The sequence below is a fragment of the Urocampus carinirostris genome, chromosome 13, assembly GCF_059441175.1.
Source record: "Urocampus carinirostris isolate Australia breed hairy pipefish chromosome 13, RoL_Ucar_1.0, whole genome shotgun sequence".
Classification (NCBI taxonomy): domain Eukaryota; kingdom Metazoa; phylum Chordata; class Actinopteri; order Syngnathiformes; family Syngnathidae; genus Urocampus; species Urocampus carinirostris.
Genome location: NC_142361.1, coordinates 1,068,921 through 1,084,544, shown reverse-complemented (window position 1 = coordinate 1,084,544; position 15,624 = coordinate 1,068,921). Strand labels below are relative to the sequence as shown.

General features: G+C 42.9%; 1 protein-coding gene across 3 annotated transcripts in view; it reads left to right on the top strand.

The window, feature by feature from the left end:
• Positions 1-14,192: 14,192 nt before the first annotated feature.
• meis1b (Meis homeobox 1 b) overlaps positions 14,193-15,624 on the top strand; it is a 184,572-nt gene continuing 183,140 nt past the window's right edge. For 2 of the 3 annotated variants that reach the window (XM_088352052.1, XM_088352051.1), the window contains exon 1: positions 14,193-14,811. In XM_088352052.1, coding sequence (XP_088208178.1) covers positions 14,800-14,811 — 12 coding nt within the window. In that variant the 5' untranslated portion in view covers positions 14,193-14,799. The remainder of the gene's footprint in view (positions 14,812-15,624) is intronic. The other variant, XM_088352050.1, reaches the window with a different exon arrangement.

Sequence of the window (15,624 nt, the reverse complement as noted above, 5' to 3'; positions counted from 1 at the left end):
AATTGCTGGTTAGCGGTAGTGCAGTCAGGACGAGATGGGTAGAGTAATTTGAATGAGTTCTTGAATGTGGAGGATGGGAGAGAAGTGAGAATCGAGGCGTTCGGTGATATAGGGAGAATGCCCGTGCTGGGTGATTTAAATGTAAAGCTTGTGGACACATGGGAGGTGCCAAAGGCACTGAAAGAAATGAAAGGGGGAGGGCACCTGGGTTGGATGGTTGTACTGTTGAATCCGTAAAAAAGGCTATAAAGGTCACAGGTCCATGAAATTTAGCCTGTTTACACATGGTGGGCCCATCTTGCTGGATGCAACTGCACATGTTTTAAGAGGAAGGGCATTTCTGGTCAGCCTGGCTGACGACAATTACGACAAAGAATAAAGAATTTGCGGTAAGTCTTTTTAGAATCAGTCGTTATGATTTTAAAAAAAACTTAGGAGGGCATCTAATTAATTGGTTAAGCATTTAGTTCCATTACATTTTCACTATATATAGGTCCACATGAAATATATGTCTTACATTGTTTTCCAACACTTTATTATCACAAGCTGGACCCCAGCCATTTTTAAACCACTGTTTTTTCAAGGTCTTTTTAATCGTCGATGGCTTCCATAGCAGACCAACTCTTTTAGAACAAAGGAACTTCTGGATCCCAAATCCCAGTGGTCTATGGAGTGGAAGATGTGAATGCCATCTTTGTTGACGTCCATGTCAGCCCCACTAGCCAAATAAAAACCAGGGATGCAATTTAAAAGTGATCTTTCTGGCCAGGAATGAGTATGGACATTAATAAATGGGTAAATAAAAACACAGCAAACTACTTTCCTTCTCATCTAATCACATTACAAATGAACTTTATCCTTTCGGTTCCGGGTAATCGAGTGGCGGGAGTTTTTGTGTTGCTCATGTCGTCGCGACTACGAGATTGATTCAGATTCCTACTATAGCAGAATTCTGGACTGAGACTTTTTATCTCGAACAGTTAAAAAGTTTCGGGTAAGTATCTCGCACGATTGGCGCAAGGTAAGTGCTGCGCACAATTGTTTTATAGTCGCGCTGCTGCCGATCGCTGTTGAAGGGCATCCCCTCCCACAGGCTGCTAAGACGCTCTTTCGGCATCCGACTGCTCACAAGTGAGTATGGGTTGCTGTAAAGGTTGCTCCCGGTTCCGTAGGCAAGTAGCCCTTCTAGAGGTACGTGTCCGTGAGCTAGAGCAGTTTAAACGGAAAATGTTAGATGCACCGAGCACCACCGCTAGTGTGGGTTGTAGCGAACTTGCTTGTCCGGTTAGCATTAGCCATAAGCGGCATGCTAATCGGGGTGAGTCAATCCAGACACATAATAAGTTCATCCCCCTAGCTAGTCCCACTCCACCCCGGTCTACTGGCTCCTGCACCCTATTATAGGTGACTCTATCACCCTTAACATAAAGCTTAGCACCCCAGCCACGGTTATGTGTATTTCTGGGGCCAGAGCACCCGACATTGAGGATAATTTGAGGGAGCTGACATGCAAATCTAGACACCAGGACAGGGCTAGCTACACCGATATAGTCATTCACGTCGGCTCTAACGATACTAAAAAGAGGCAATCTGAGATTACAAAGAAAAATATTGCTGTAATCTTGCCAGAAAGATGAGTCGGCATCGAAATTGTCTCTGGCCCCTTGCCTGCGAGAGGCAATGATGAGAGGTTTAGCAGACTAGTCTCGCTAAACCGGTGGCTGGCAAGTTTTTGCAGTCAGCAGGGATTTAGGTTTGTGGATAACTGGCCTGCTTTCTGGGGCCGACCTGACCTGCTGAGGAGAGAAGGCCTTCACCCTAACTGGAAAGGTGCTCTCACTCTTTCTAAAAATTTAGGATTACTGTTTAAGCCTTCCATGACAGGGTACACTAATGCAGGCCAGGTCACAGGTGATAAGTGAACCTGTAACCACTGGTGTGGAGTCTGTAGCGCTAAAACTAATTAGCGCTATGCTAGATTCATGCAATTCACATAGTTTTTGTAGTATAGAGCGTTCTAATGACTGCACCATACACCCTAATCTGTACTGTTCTATAGCATCTTCTTCTGTGCTTCTTACCTCTGTTTCTCCCTTGTTAGGTGAGGAGGGAGAAGAAATAACATTATTTTCTACCAATAGTCATCCTGCTACTCCACCTGTCAACAATATTCCTGTGGTATGGAATTCGGGCTGCATCTGCCGTCATGCAAGGCAAAAGACCGGCAGTATAATCCTGTGGAGGTAACCATTAAGGTTGCCATTAAGGCTCAAAACTCGCGAAAGGTTTCAGCTCAGTCCACAGTGCTGAAGCTTGGTCTTCTGAATATTAGATCACTAGCCTCCAAAGATTTACTTGTCAATGACCTTATTAATGAACACAATCTTAAACTTATTGGACTTTGTGAGACCTGGTCAAAACCAAATTAGTTTGTAGTGTTAAATGAGGCTTCTCCCCCTAACTTTGTGAGTTTGCACTTGGCACGGCCATGCAAGAAAGGTGGAGGTGTTGCTTTTATTTCGGAAGCTAAGTTGAAATTTACTCCTAATATCCCTACTGGTTTTAAAACGTTTGAGGCACTTGTTATGAGGTCCTTAATGTCAACACCAATTTATTTAGTTGTTGTGTATCGCCCACCTGGGCCATACTCAAATTTTTTGGATGAATTTTCGGAACTGTTAACAGACTTAGTAACTTATGTGGATAATGTTGTAATTATTGGTGATTTAAATGTTTACATAAACTCCCCATAAAATTCACTTGCAATTGCTATCCCATGCTAAAAACATTACCGAGGACCCCTCTCACCCCCATCATGGACTGTTCACTCTGCTAGCCTCTGGGAAGAGGTACTGCAGTGTGCGGTGCAGGACCACCAGGCTCCGCAATAGTCTAGTCCCCCTGGCCATTAGACTGTTAAATGGTCAATCTAACATATAGTTAACTTAAATCTAAACGGCTGCTAATCTGACTTTTTGCACTACTGGCAGTTTTTTTTTTTATATAGCTTGCCACTCCTTGCACATTGCTCTCTGCACTATTGTAATTACAGCGTTATTGTTACAGTGTTAATGTTACTGTGTACCTGACTTGTTAACCTGACTGCCCATTTTGCACATCTGGTTAGCTACTCTTCTTGCACTATCGGCACTATGGTAAAATACTATACGTAGCCAAAATACAATACAACATTATTTATATCTGTACATTCAAGGAAACTGTGGGGGTCAGATGCATCGACATTTCGTTCTGTATACACGTGTACTAGAATGACAATAAAGTAGATCTGAATCTGAATCTGAATCTGAAATTTAAGTCACTGATTGATACATTTGGTTTCAATCAAATAGTTGATGTGCCCACTCAAAAAGATGGGAACACTCTAGATCTCGTTCTGACCCGTGGCGTAGTAGCCTCAAATGTTACAGTGTTACCGTATCCTAATGCCATCTCTGATCACTATCTTGTTAAGTGTGAGGTGCTGTTTAATGTTTACTGTGATAAGGAAAATGTAGGCTTTAGCAGTCGCAATATACGCCCTACAACGGTATTAGCCTTAAAAGAACTATTACCTACGGTAACTGCAGCCTTCCCTTCGCACACTGGGTCTGTTGACTCGCTTACAAACAACTTTAATACTGCTTTGGTTAATGTTCTTGATTCTGTGGGGCCCCTAAGGCTTAAATTTCGACCTAAGAAGAATACACCTTAGTTAAATGAAAAAAAACAGGTTACTTGAACAAGGTTGCAGAAAACTTGAGCGAAAATGGCGCACTACTAAGCTGGAGGTATTCCGATTGGCCTGTTGTGACAGCTTGCTGAAATATAAAGTAGCTCTTGCCTCAGCCAAAGCATCGTTTTACTCTAAGATTCAGAATCAGAAATTTTTGTTTGACACAGTTGCGAAACTTACCAGACAACACTTTAACCCAAATAGTTGTACCTAACGACATTATGGAATTTTTTATTAAAAAGTTTCAACTAACCAGGAATGAAATTTCAAAAGAACGCTCTGTTTCCTCTTCCTATCTCAAAGATGTGGAGGTGTTAGGTAAAGACCGTGTCAGCAGTTGTTTAGAAACATTCTCCAGTTTCAATGATTCGTCCCTTGATAATCTAGCACAGATGGTCAGTAGGGCCAAACAAACTACATTCCTGCCCGATCCGTTTCCAGCTTCACTGGTGAAGGATCTGTTTGGGATCTTAGTACCATCAGTTTTAAATATTATTAATATATCGCTATCCTCAGGTATTGTTCCTGTAGCCTTCAAGTCTGCCGTCATTATACCCACGCTTATGCGACCTAACATTGACCCAGAAAGCCTAGGTAATTATAGGCCAGTGTCAAATCTGCCATTTTTTGCAAAATTACTTGAAAAGGTCGTTGCACAGCAGCTTTAAAACTGTCCAGTCAGCATTTAGGGCAAATCACTCTACTGAGACAGCCCTGGCTAAAGTAACCAATGATCTCCTTTTAGCAATTGATTCCGGTGCTTCATCAATGTTACTGCTGCTGGATCTTAGCGCTGCTTTTAATTCTGTCGACCACAACATATTACTGGTTCGTTTAGAATGCATTGCTATCTCAGGAACTGTACTCTTGTGGTTTAGGTCCTACCTGTCAGACAGGATGCAATGTGTTAACTATGGCAATCTGACCTCTAAACAATCTAATGTCCCCTGTGGTGTTCCTCAAGGCTCTGTACTTGGCCCCCTTCTTTTTTAGTATTTATATGATCCCGCTTGGTGAAAATATCCGCAAATATAATATTAGTTTCCATTGCTATACAGATGACACTCAACTGTATGTGCCACTGGAAACAACTGGACATTTAAGTTGTAGAAATCTGGAGGCTTGCCTTACTGAGATTCAAAAATGGATGTCACTAAATTTTTTAAGTCTTAACCCAGTGGTCCAGCTCACTGCCGTCAGTTGTTTTCAAACACTACCCTGAACCTAGACAAATGTAATATCACCCATAGTGACTCGGTCAAAAAACTAGGTGTTATATTTGATCCTAATCTGTCGTTTCATTCACACGTGAAAAATATTACTAGAATAGCTTTCTACCACCTCCGTAATATTGCGAAGATTCGTTAGATGCTGTCCCAATCAGATGCAGAGGTTTTAATTCATGCGTTTATTACTTCTCGGCTTGCTTTATGGTCTCCCGATGTCTAGCATTAAAAGTTTGCAGCTGGTTCAGAATGCGGCAGCTAGACTTTTGACTAAGACCAAAACGTTTGAGCATATAACTCCTGTATTGGCCAACATGCCTTGGCTCCCAGTCCACTTAAGATGTGACTTTAAGTTTCTCTTATTAACAAATACATGTTTGCATGGGCTTGCACCCTCTTATCTCTCTGATTTGATTTCCCCCTATGTTCCTGCACGGAGTCTGCGCTCGGAAAAGGACGGTCTACTTGTGACTCCGAGAGCCAAGAAGTCTGCAGGCTCGAGAGCGTTCTCCATCCGGGCCCCGGTGTTATGGAATGCCCTACCTCGGGAGGTATGATCTGCAACCTCAACGGAAGTTTTTAAATCGAGGCTTAAGACACACTTCTATTCCAAAGCTTATGATTGATGCCTACCTCATATTCTGTATTGTCCTGTCTTTTTCCGACTGCCTGCCTGGCTCATACGAAGGAGAAGGAAATTTGAGATGAGTCAGCAGACCAGCGTCTGACCTGAAGCATGTCAACCCCTGCATTTACCAGCTGGCAGAGATGGGAAGCTGCGTCGTGGCCGTCATAGACTTTCTGGACTAGTTTACAAGTTTGGGGCGTCGTTGCTGTCCTGCACTTTCCGGAAATCTTCAATATCTTACCTAGTGTTTACTATTCTGTGTAAAGTAATGCTAATTGTGATTCACCCTGGTCAATCCTGGAAGGGGGATTACCACATATGAGGTCCTTTCTCAAGGTTTCTCTTTTTTCCTCACACTGAGGTTTTTAAGTTGTTCCTTGCCCGCATGCTGGTTTAAGATCAGGTAATTGTGCAATTGTGTAATTGTAATCCTTTGCAGTCCTTTGAGATATATAAATAAATGTGACTTGACTTGACTTTGACATACGTCATTGTTGTATTCTGTAATTTTAAGAGTTTATGAATTATCAAGGGGCAGCACGGCAGCGCAGTGGTAAGCGCATGTGCGGCACAGTTCAAGTCATGGGAACCTCCTGCGTGGGTTCAAATCCAGCTCCAGACTTCCTGTGCGGAGTTTGTATGTTCTCCCCGTGCTTGCGTGGGTTTCCTCCGGGCACTCCGGTTTCCTCCCACATTCCAAAAACATGCATTTCAGGTGAATTGGCCGGTCCAAATTGTCCTCAGGTGTGAATGAGCGAGTGAGTTGTCTGTCCCTGTGTGCCCTGCGATTGGCTGGCAACCAGTTCAGGGTGTCCCCTGCCCACTGCCCGATGATTGCTGGGATGGGCTCCAGCACCCCCGCGACCCTACTGAGGATAAGCGGTGCAGCTAATGAGATGAGATGAGATGAGATGAGATGAGATGAATAATCAATAAAAATGTTACCTGTTGTGGACAACCTTTTTTGAATTTTTTGCAGGTGTCAGATTGTGAAATTTGCCAGGCACTCCATTAAAGAGAGAATGAATGGTGGCCGTGTGTTGTGATATTTTGGGGAACAACCTCTTTCCCCCGTCAGATCATTGAAGATGGGTAGTGGCTGGGTCTTCCAACACAACAACGACCCGAAGCACACAAACAGGAAGACCAAGGAGTTGCTCCGTAAGAAGCATATCAAGGTTTTAGCATGGCCCAGCCAGTCTCCAGACCCAAACCCAGTAGAAAATCTTTGGAGGGACTTCAAACTCCGTGTTTCTCAGCGACCGTCCAGAAACCTGACCGATCTAGAGAAGATCTGTCTGGAGGAGTGGGCCAAGATGACTCCTGCAGTGTGTGCAAACTGGTGAAAGACTACAGGAAATGTTTGACCTCTGTAATTGCAAACAAAGGCTACTGTACCAAATATTAATGTTCATTTTCTCAGGTGTTCTAATACGTATTTGCAGCTATATCACACAAATAAATTGTAAAAAAAATCATATACTGTGTTTTCTGGATTTTTCTTTCAGGTTTATCTCTCTCACAGTGGACAAGCACCTACGATGAAAAATTCAGACCCCTCCATGATTTCTAAGTGAGAGAAAAAGCAAGATAGCATAGTGCTCAAATACATATTTCCTTCACTGTATTTTACACTAGGCAAATTCCACCGCACACCACCATACGACAGAACCTCAAATTCACCGGAAATATTCTAAAAATAATGAAACATGTATTATGCACTGCATATTATAGGCCTTCATTTTAAATGATTCATAATTTAGTCACTCATTGTAACACCTCACACTTTTTAGTTTAACACAACAGTAAAACACATTTCGTTTAATTATTAATCGTTTAATATAAAATTATTTTTCTGCTTCATTTAACCCAGAATCGTTTCCAGCCAAAATTAATTTACTCCTCATTTGTTGTTCTTTGTGCTGTTTTTTTTTGTTTTTTGTTTAGGTCAAACAGCCTTTTGAGCCAGTGGCGATGGATTTTTTGGACCACTGACTGAAACTAAAGATGCAACAAGTACATTTGAATTGTTCTTAAGCTTGCTTATTTGAGAGAGGTTCAGCTGCGTGTTCCTCATTTGATCTCCTGGCCCAGGAGATCACCAAGGTATTCGACACAGGATCCTCATCAGTTGACGCGTCGAGATCTTTGATGAGGATACGGCAGGGAAGACGATCGATCAATTTTCGGACCCTCGCAAGCCAGAGCAACTGGAATGCAGAGGCGTTAGTGGACGCCTATCTCAACAGCTTGGCAGACTACATGAAGGACGAGTTGGTGTCTCACGCCCCGCCTACCAGCCACGACGAGGCCATTGCGCTCACGGCCCGGATCGATCGTCGGGTCCAGGGTCGACACCGTGAGAGAGTCTGCCAGAGCCATCAAGTTTCCTGCTTACCCGAGGGGACTGCCGCCCCTTCAGATTTCCAGCAGCCACCCGCAATTCTACTAGACCTACCAGAGGCAATGGAGGTGGATCGCGCGTCGCTGTCCGTTGAGGAGCATCAGCGTCGACTCTCCGAGGGCCTCTGCCTGTACTGTGGCGGGCAAGGACACCGGATATCATCCTGCCCGTCTAAATGGGGAGCTAATCGGACGATTGAAGTCGTCCGGTTAAATTCCGTTCACACCCCGATCTCCCCGACCGGAGGGCCAAGGCTCCAGTTGCACCTTCGGAGCCCCTGGTCAACCCAGTCCCTGTCCGCCCTTGTGAATTCGGGCGCAGAGGTCAACGTCCTGGATGCGACCTTAGCCCGGAGAATGGGATTGAGGTGTGTTCCCCTTTCGACCCCAGTTCCTGCCCAAGCTTTGGACGGTTATCTATTGGGCAAGGCAACGCAGGTCACAGAGCCGGTGGAAATGACACTGTCTGGGAACCACCGCGAGCGGATACGTTTCCACCTGCTTTCTTCCCCCGGTCAAACGCTCGTCCTGGGACACCCGTGGCTGATTAAGCACAACCCTCGCTTGGAATGGCGGACGGGGGTGGTTCTGGAGTGGGGGGCTGAATGCCACCGGACCTGTCTGCACGCTGCCTCTCATCCTGTCTGCCCTAGGCCTCCTCCCGCAATGCCCGATCTGTGCAGGGTCTCGTCTGCATGCCTGATCCGCCTGTCTGGCTGTCTAACTGGTCCGCCTGTCCACCTGCCATGCCCGTCTGTCCGCCTGCCATGCCTCCCGCCAGGGCTGTTTGTCGGTCCGCCATGCCGGTCTGCCTGCCTGATTCATCTGTCAGCCTGTCCGACTCGTCTGCTCGCCCGTCTGGTTTGTCTGCTCGCCCGTCTGCCCACCCGTCCAGCCCTTCTGCCCGCCCGTCCGGCCCGTCTGCCCGCCCGTCCGGCTCGTCTGCCCACTTGTCCGGCTCGTCTGCCCGCCAGTCCGGCTCGTCTGCACGCCAGTCCGACTCTTCGTCCGCCTGCCCGCCCGAGGCTTCTTCTGCCAGCCTCTCTCGAAATCCGCCTGTCCGCCTGCCTCGACGTCCGCCCGTCCGCCTGCCTTCCCGCCTGTCTCGAAATCCGTCCATCCGCCTGTCTAGACATCCGTCCATCCACCTGCCTTCCCGCCGGCCTCGAAGTCCGTCCGTCAGCCTGTCTCGAAGTCCGTCCGTCCGCCTGTCTCGACGTCCGTCTGTCCGCCTGCCTTCCCTCCTGTTTCGACGTCCATCTGCCCGCCTGTCCTGACGTCTGTCTGCCTGCTCGCCTGTCTGCGACATCCGTCTGCCCGGCCGACGCCTGCCTGTCAGCTCGGTCTCCTCTGGGTCCTGCTTCTGCCCCACCTCCTGATGGTGATGATGGTTCACTCGGAGGAGTTTTGAATTTTTCTGGGGGCATTTTTTCTTTCCTGCCTGTTGGAATACTTTTTTTTCCTGTCGGTTGGATTACTTTTTGTCATTTTGCATTCCTGTTTTTTGGAACTTCTGGAGCCGTCCCTTGACGGCGGGGTTCTGTCATGATTACTAAATCGGGGCACCTGCAGCTGCCCCGGTGGTGCCAACAGTCCTGGTCGCTGATTGGCTTCTTGCCACTTTTTAAACCCCCGGCTCCCTGTTACCGGCGTCCGATCGTTGCGAACCTTCACCTAAGGCGAGCCTTCCGAACCTGACTCCCTGTTTTTGACTCCCGTACGTTTCCCGGCTTTGACCTGTTTCTGTTTGATCACGTCTCTGCTCCTGCGCCCCGGTAACCCGACCTGCTTTTCCCTTTTCTACAACGCTATCCCTCGCCAGAGAAGTGCCACTTCCGCGTCCCGAGCGACCTGCTCCCCATAATCAACGATCACTGGATCGTGGGTGCCAGTTTACGTCTCTTTTCAAATAAAACTAAGAAACTAACTCAATTGGGTTCGCGTCTCCGTTCCTGGGTCTTGACACGTTAAGAATTTGGCTGTTCATTTCAGCATAATAAGCTTTATGGTAGAGTGCATAACAGTTTCAATACCAGTGATTTGAGTAGGAAAAGACAAAATGAACATGTTACCTGCACAAAAGTGATTTATATAGGTGTGCATTACCGTTCTATTACATTCACAACACATAAAGGACGAAATGTTTTAAGTTATATTACATTCCCAAAATGGTTCTGGTGACATTTTCGCTATTACATTCCCGAAAAGTGGGATAAAAGTTAGATAAAACGAGGTAAAAGTGGTTATAGTAGCGGGAGTGCTGGTGCGCGCTCCAGCTATGGGGGACAAATTCCGGTGGGGGTGTATTTCTCGGCAGAACACTGGCCATGCGCAGTCTTGGTCCGCGCTGATGTTACAGAGGACTTTCAGGCGAGCAACCGACAAAGCAAAATTGAACTGACAGCCGCCCCTGCGTTGACATTAACATGATTGTAATAATCTCTGAATACACTAAAGTACTATGATGACGTCACTCCCTGCGCCCTTTTAGCGTTCACCTCATTTATAAGCAGGTATGACATTTGTCATTCGCAGCTATGCTCATTTATGATTTTTTTTCAAATTATGCATATCGGAACAAATGACGTCATAGCTATGTTATCAAATCAAAAAGTATTCATAAAGCACTTATTAGGCAACAAACACAAAAACAATGTATGTACAATAAGAAAATTAAATCTCCTTTTTTCTACACTCAACAACCCATAACACCAAATTCACACACACACACAAATAATGGTTAAAATAATATCGAGGTGGTGTGGTGCCCCCAGGAAATAGTAAACGCTGGCTAAAGTTGAAAGAAGGCCTCGCCGACTCAGCTCAAGTGGGTTAGAAGGAGAACTTTCCCACTAATCAAAATGATGCGAGTATTGTCATGATGGACCGGTTGGTGTGGCATATACTGTGCATATCATTATGTTAACCCAGAGGTAGACAAATGACGGCCCGACAACTTTTTTTAACAGCCACACGAGACAAAAACAGTCAAACTATAAGGACAATGTATATGATAGTAAATAAAGAACTACTGATAAAAAATATTGTTATGGTGCCAACTATTGTCCCTTTGTTTGTTTACAACAAAAGTACTACGACTTAAATACAACAAAATTATTTGAATGACTAAATACACAATTTAGTGTTTAAAAACAAGGACCTAATTCATAATGTTGCTTTCATTCAGAAAAGAAAAATGTTATATGAATACTACAAATTACTACTTCAGTAATACTATTATTAAAAAAAATATGACTACAGACATATTACAACAAAAAATACTACAAATACACAACAACAGTAGTGTTACAAATATACAAAAAAATACTGCAGAAATACTACAGGAATTCCACAAAAATACAATTTTGAAAATTCTTCAAAAATATTTTCAAATACATACTACCACAATACAACTACAGTAATACCATAGTTTAAAAATACTACAGAAATATTATGACAGAAATACTTGACAAATATTCGTCACTGTATTTTGTCATTTGAATGCAATGAGTATATCAATGAATACATGCAGGGATTTGTGATGGCATCACTAGTAAGAGTCCTAGAAGTCACATAATGCCCTCCATCTTATTCTTTTTACTCATGATTAAAGTTGAATGCGATGACTTCATCAGGTCACGTTCATCATTATAGCATATTTACCTCTCGAATCACACTTATTTTTACCTACACAGATTTACTAATACTTGCCAGGTACAGGATGCTGCTGTTAACTGCTAATTAGTAGTAGATATGTGCAGGTCAAATCAACTGTATATAGCGAAAACTATGATGATGTCACATTTAAACATATGCTGAGCATGTTTAAATGTGTGTGTTTAAATGTTTTTGTCTTCTATTCTATTGTATTGTATTGTATTGTATTGTATTGTATTGTATTGTATTGTATTGTATTGTATTCTATTCTATTCTATTCTGTTCTATTCTTTTCTATTCCATTCCATTCTATTATGTTCTAGTCTAGTATAGTCTAGTCTAGTCCAGTTTAGTCCAGTCTAGTCTAGTCTAGTCTAGTCTCGTCTATCATTGATTAGTAAAAGAATCAAACTATAAAAACAAATACAAATAGGTTCTCCTTCCTTTCTCTATTATATTCTAGTCCATGGAACTGTTAATTAACAAAGTAATCAAACTTTATAAAACATACAAAAATGGGTTATATTCCCCCTATTCTATTCTATTATATTAGATTCTATTCTATTCTATTCTATTCTATTTTTCAGGAACAAGTGCCACAAAACTGCAAATAAAACGACAATAATGTCAACGACATGTTTAGTTTTGCACATGTGTGCCAATGTGGCCTTGTAGCAATCAATTAATTATTCCGCTGATCGAGTAATGCAGGAAACCAATCAGAGCGCCTTCATCCAACAGCCCCCGCAAAAAGACAGCTTCCATTGGCCAGAGCACCGACACGGACTGACTCATTCTGCTCTTGATCGTAGTGATGTAAATTCCGTTTTTTTATTTTTTCTATTTTGTAGAACTGGCTTTTTCGGCTCGACTCACGGATGAGAGCCGGCTCTTATGACTTCTGAACGGTTTTTGAAATTTGTTTTTGTTTTTAATTATACATTACCAATAATTATGAAACATTGTGTTCCAAATCAACAAAGTTTGAAAATATATGACACGACTTTATGATCATAGCCTGTATTTTTTTTATAATATAGTGAATGTTTTCCTAAACTTTCAAATTTCTAAGTAACCAAACAGCATACTAACCAGTCACGAGCGTCTTCAAGAGAGAGAGAGAGAGAGAGAGAGAGAGAGAGAGAGAGAGAGAGAGAGAGAGAGAGAGAGAGAGAGAGAGAGAGAGAGAGAGAGAGAGAGCAAGAGAGAGCGAGAGAGAGAGAGGGAGAAAGAGAGAGAGAGACAGGAGGAGACAGTAAGAAAAAAATAAAGACCAACATAGAGAGAAGGAAAGGAGAGCAAGACAGAGAAACAGGGAAAGAAAGAGAGAGTGAGTGAAAAGAGAGGAAGGGTAGAGAGAGTGAGAGAAATAAGAAGAGAAAATGAATGAGCGAGAAACAGAAAGATAGAAAATTAAAGAGGGATATAACGAAGAGAGAGAAAGAGTGAGGGAGAGAGAGAGGGTGGGTAAAAGAGAATGGAAGAGATAGAGACAAAGCAAGAAAAATAACGAGGAAGAGAGAGAAAGTGAAATGAAGAGACACTAAGATACAGGGGGAAAAGAGATCAATAAATGGATAGGAGAGAGGAAGGAGAAAAGGAAAGAGAGAAAGAGAGTGAAATAAAACAAGACAATGAAAGAGAGAAACAAAGAGAGTGAAAAAAGACAAATAAAAAAAAAGAACATGGATGAAAAACAGAAACATGAGAGAGAAAGAGAAAGTTAAGGAGAAAAAAAGACCTGGGGAAAAGAGAGAAAATAAAAGAGTGACAAAGTGAAACAAAAAGAAAGAGTGAGAGAGAAATAATGGGAAAGATAGATCAAAAGAGAGAGAGAAAAGAAAGGCATTGAAAGAGAGATGGATTTAAATAGAGAGAATACAACGGAAGTGAATGAAAGAGAAAAGGAGGAAGAAAAAGACAGAGAAAAAGAGGAAGTAAAAGAGTGAGAAAGAGAAACAAAGTGAGAGAAAGGGCAAAAGGGAAGAAAGAGAATGAAAGAGAAAGAAGGAAAAAGAAAGATAAAGAAAGAGAGGCAAATGTAAAAGAGAGTATTTCTTTCTTTAATCCTTCCTTCCTTTCTTTATTCCTTTCTTTTTATCTTTCTCTTGCTTTATTTATTTTGCTTTCTCATTCTTTTTATATATCTCTTGCTCGTTCTCTCTCTAGTTCTCTTGTCTGTTCTGTTGTTATTTATCTATGTTTCTCTCTTTTTCTCCCTCTCTTTCTTTCTCTTTAATCTACCAGTCCGTTACCGAGTTATTTTCCGACCATTTGGCCGCTGTGCTCAAATAAGTTTGACAACCCTGGTTTAAAGCAACAACAAAAAAACAGAAGAGACGTTTGTGTCCCGAATGAGCTGGCTCTTTTTAGTGAGCCCCGCAAAAAAAGCTGCTTCTCTAAATAAACCGGAATTTCCATCAAGCCACAATCTTGCACGCCGCTCATATCTGTGATGCGCGGCTCCTTTAAGAAAAAGCCCCGAGCCGGAATGACAAGCCCTTCTCCGCCTGCTTCTTTCGGCCGACAGTCTGCCACTTCCTACTATACCATACACCACAGACCCCCATTACACCCCCCCCCCCCACACACACACACGCACACACCACCGCCACAACCACCACCATCTCTCCACACACACTCATTTTCTCCTCGTTCTCGTCTTAGCAAAAGCAAATCAAGCCAATGGAGAGCAAGCGGACAGCCGCACAAGAGACGCCCTGAATAGTGTGCTTTCCATCGGGCCAACGCCTGGGAGGATCCCCGCTGATGAGCAAGCAACATCGGACACCGCCATGAGAAACATAGTTTCTCGTTAAATGCTCTGAATTTATTTTTATTTTTGGAGGGATATCGAGGACTTGGTACGCGGAGAGTGCACTATCGACTCTTCTAGACCGGGCTTAACTTGTCCGGCACCGCGGTGAGAATCCCTGGAGGGAGAAACAACACCAAAACAACAAACCCAAGTTTTTTTTTTGTTTGTGTTTTTTTTTCTTTTTCATTTTTTTCTTTTGATGTTTTCCCTTTTTGAATGTAGCCCCCATATTCTAGTTTTTTTTGGGGGGGGTTTCTAATTTGCCGTCCAAGACTGACTTGTAAAAGGATTTAAGTGTGACTCGAATCGAGAACGGCGGGCTGGGAGGAGGCTTATGGCGCAAAGGGTAGGTAAACAAAAAAAAATACTTTTTTGTAGGTTTTTTTTTTATGGTACTTTACGCACGGACGAACTGATAACCCTATGCACCACGCGCACTCTTACACTTTTTTTTCGGGGACGTGTTTTTGGAGATGACTTGTGACAGCACTGCGTGAATTCTTCGGGTCATTAATCTAAAATATGTGTCTTATGACTTGGGTCCTCTGTGTAGCCTGCAACACACCCACACCTACAAAAATATTATTATAAAAGTAATATTTCTTAGAGCAGCGCCGACAAATAGGATTTGCTTTGCACATGATTGTGGGGAAGAATCTGTCACGCTGACATGCCTTTTGCACTTGGTCGCCTGGAGGTTTCGCTGCTTGTGTTTTTTGCAAAAGCCTCCGAATCGACAGTAGAAGACTTATCCATAAAAATAAAATTTTAAATGCAACTTAAATTGACCTCTACAATGGGTTGTTGCAGTACAATTGATGATATTGGCAGTACTTATGTATTATTATTTTGCTTTGCAGTTACAGAGGGTTTTGTTACCCATGCTTGTTTATGCATTATAGCAAAACTACACATTCAAATGTTGACTTTTTAAAACACACCCTTGTAGTTTTATTTGATTAAATCTCTAAAAGCAAGAATTAAGCATTGTTATTTAACATGTTGAAAACGTCTACATGCAATCTTTAATTTCTGCATTTAAATACCTCTCTCCCCAGTCAATGATTTATTGGCAATGTATTTCTAGCCTATATATATATATATATATATATATATATATATATATATATATATATACATATATATATATATATATATA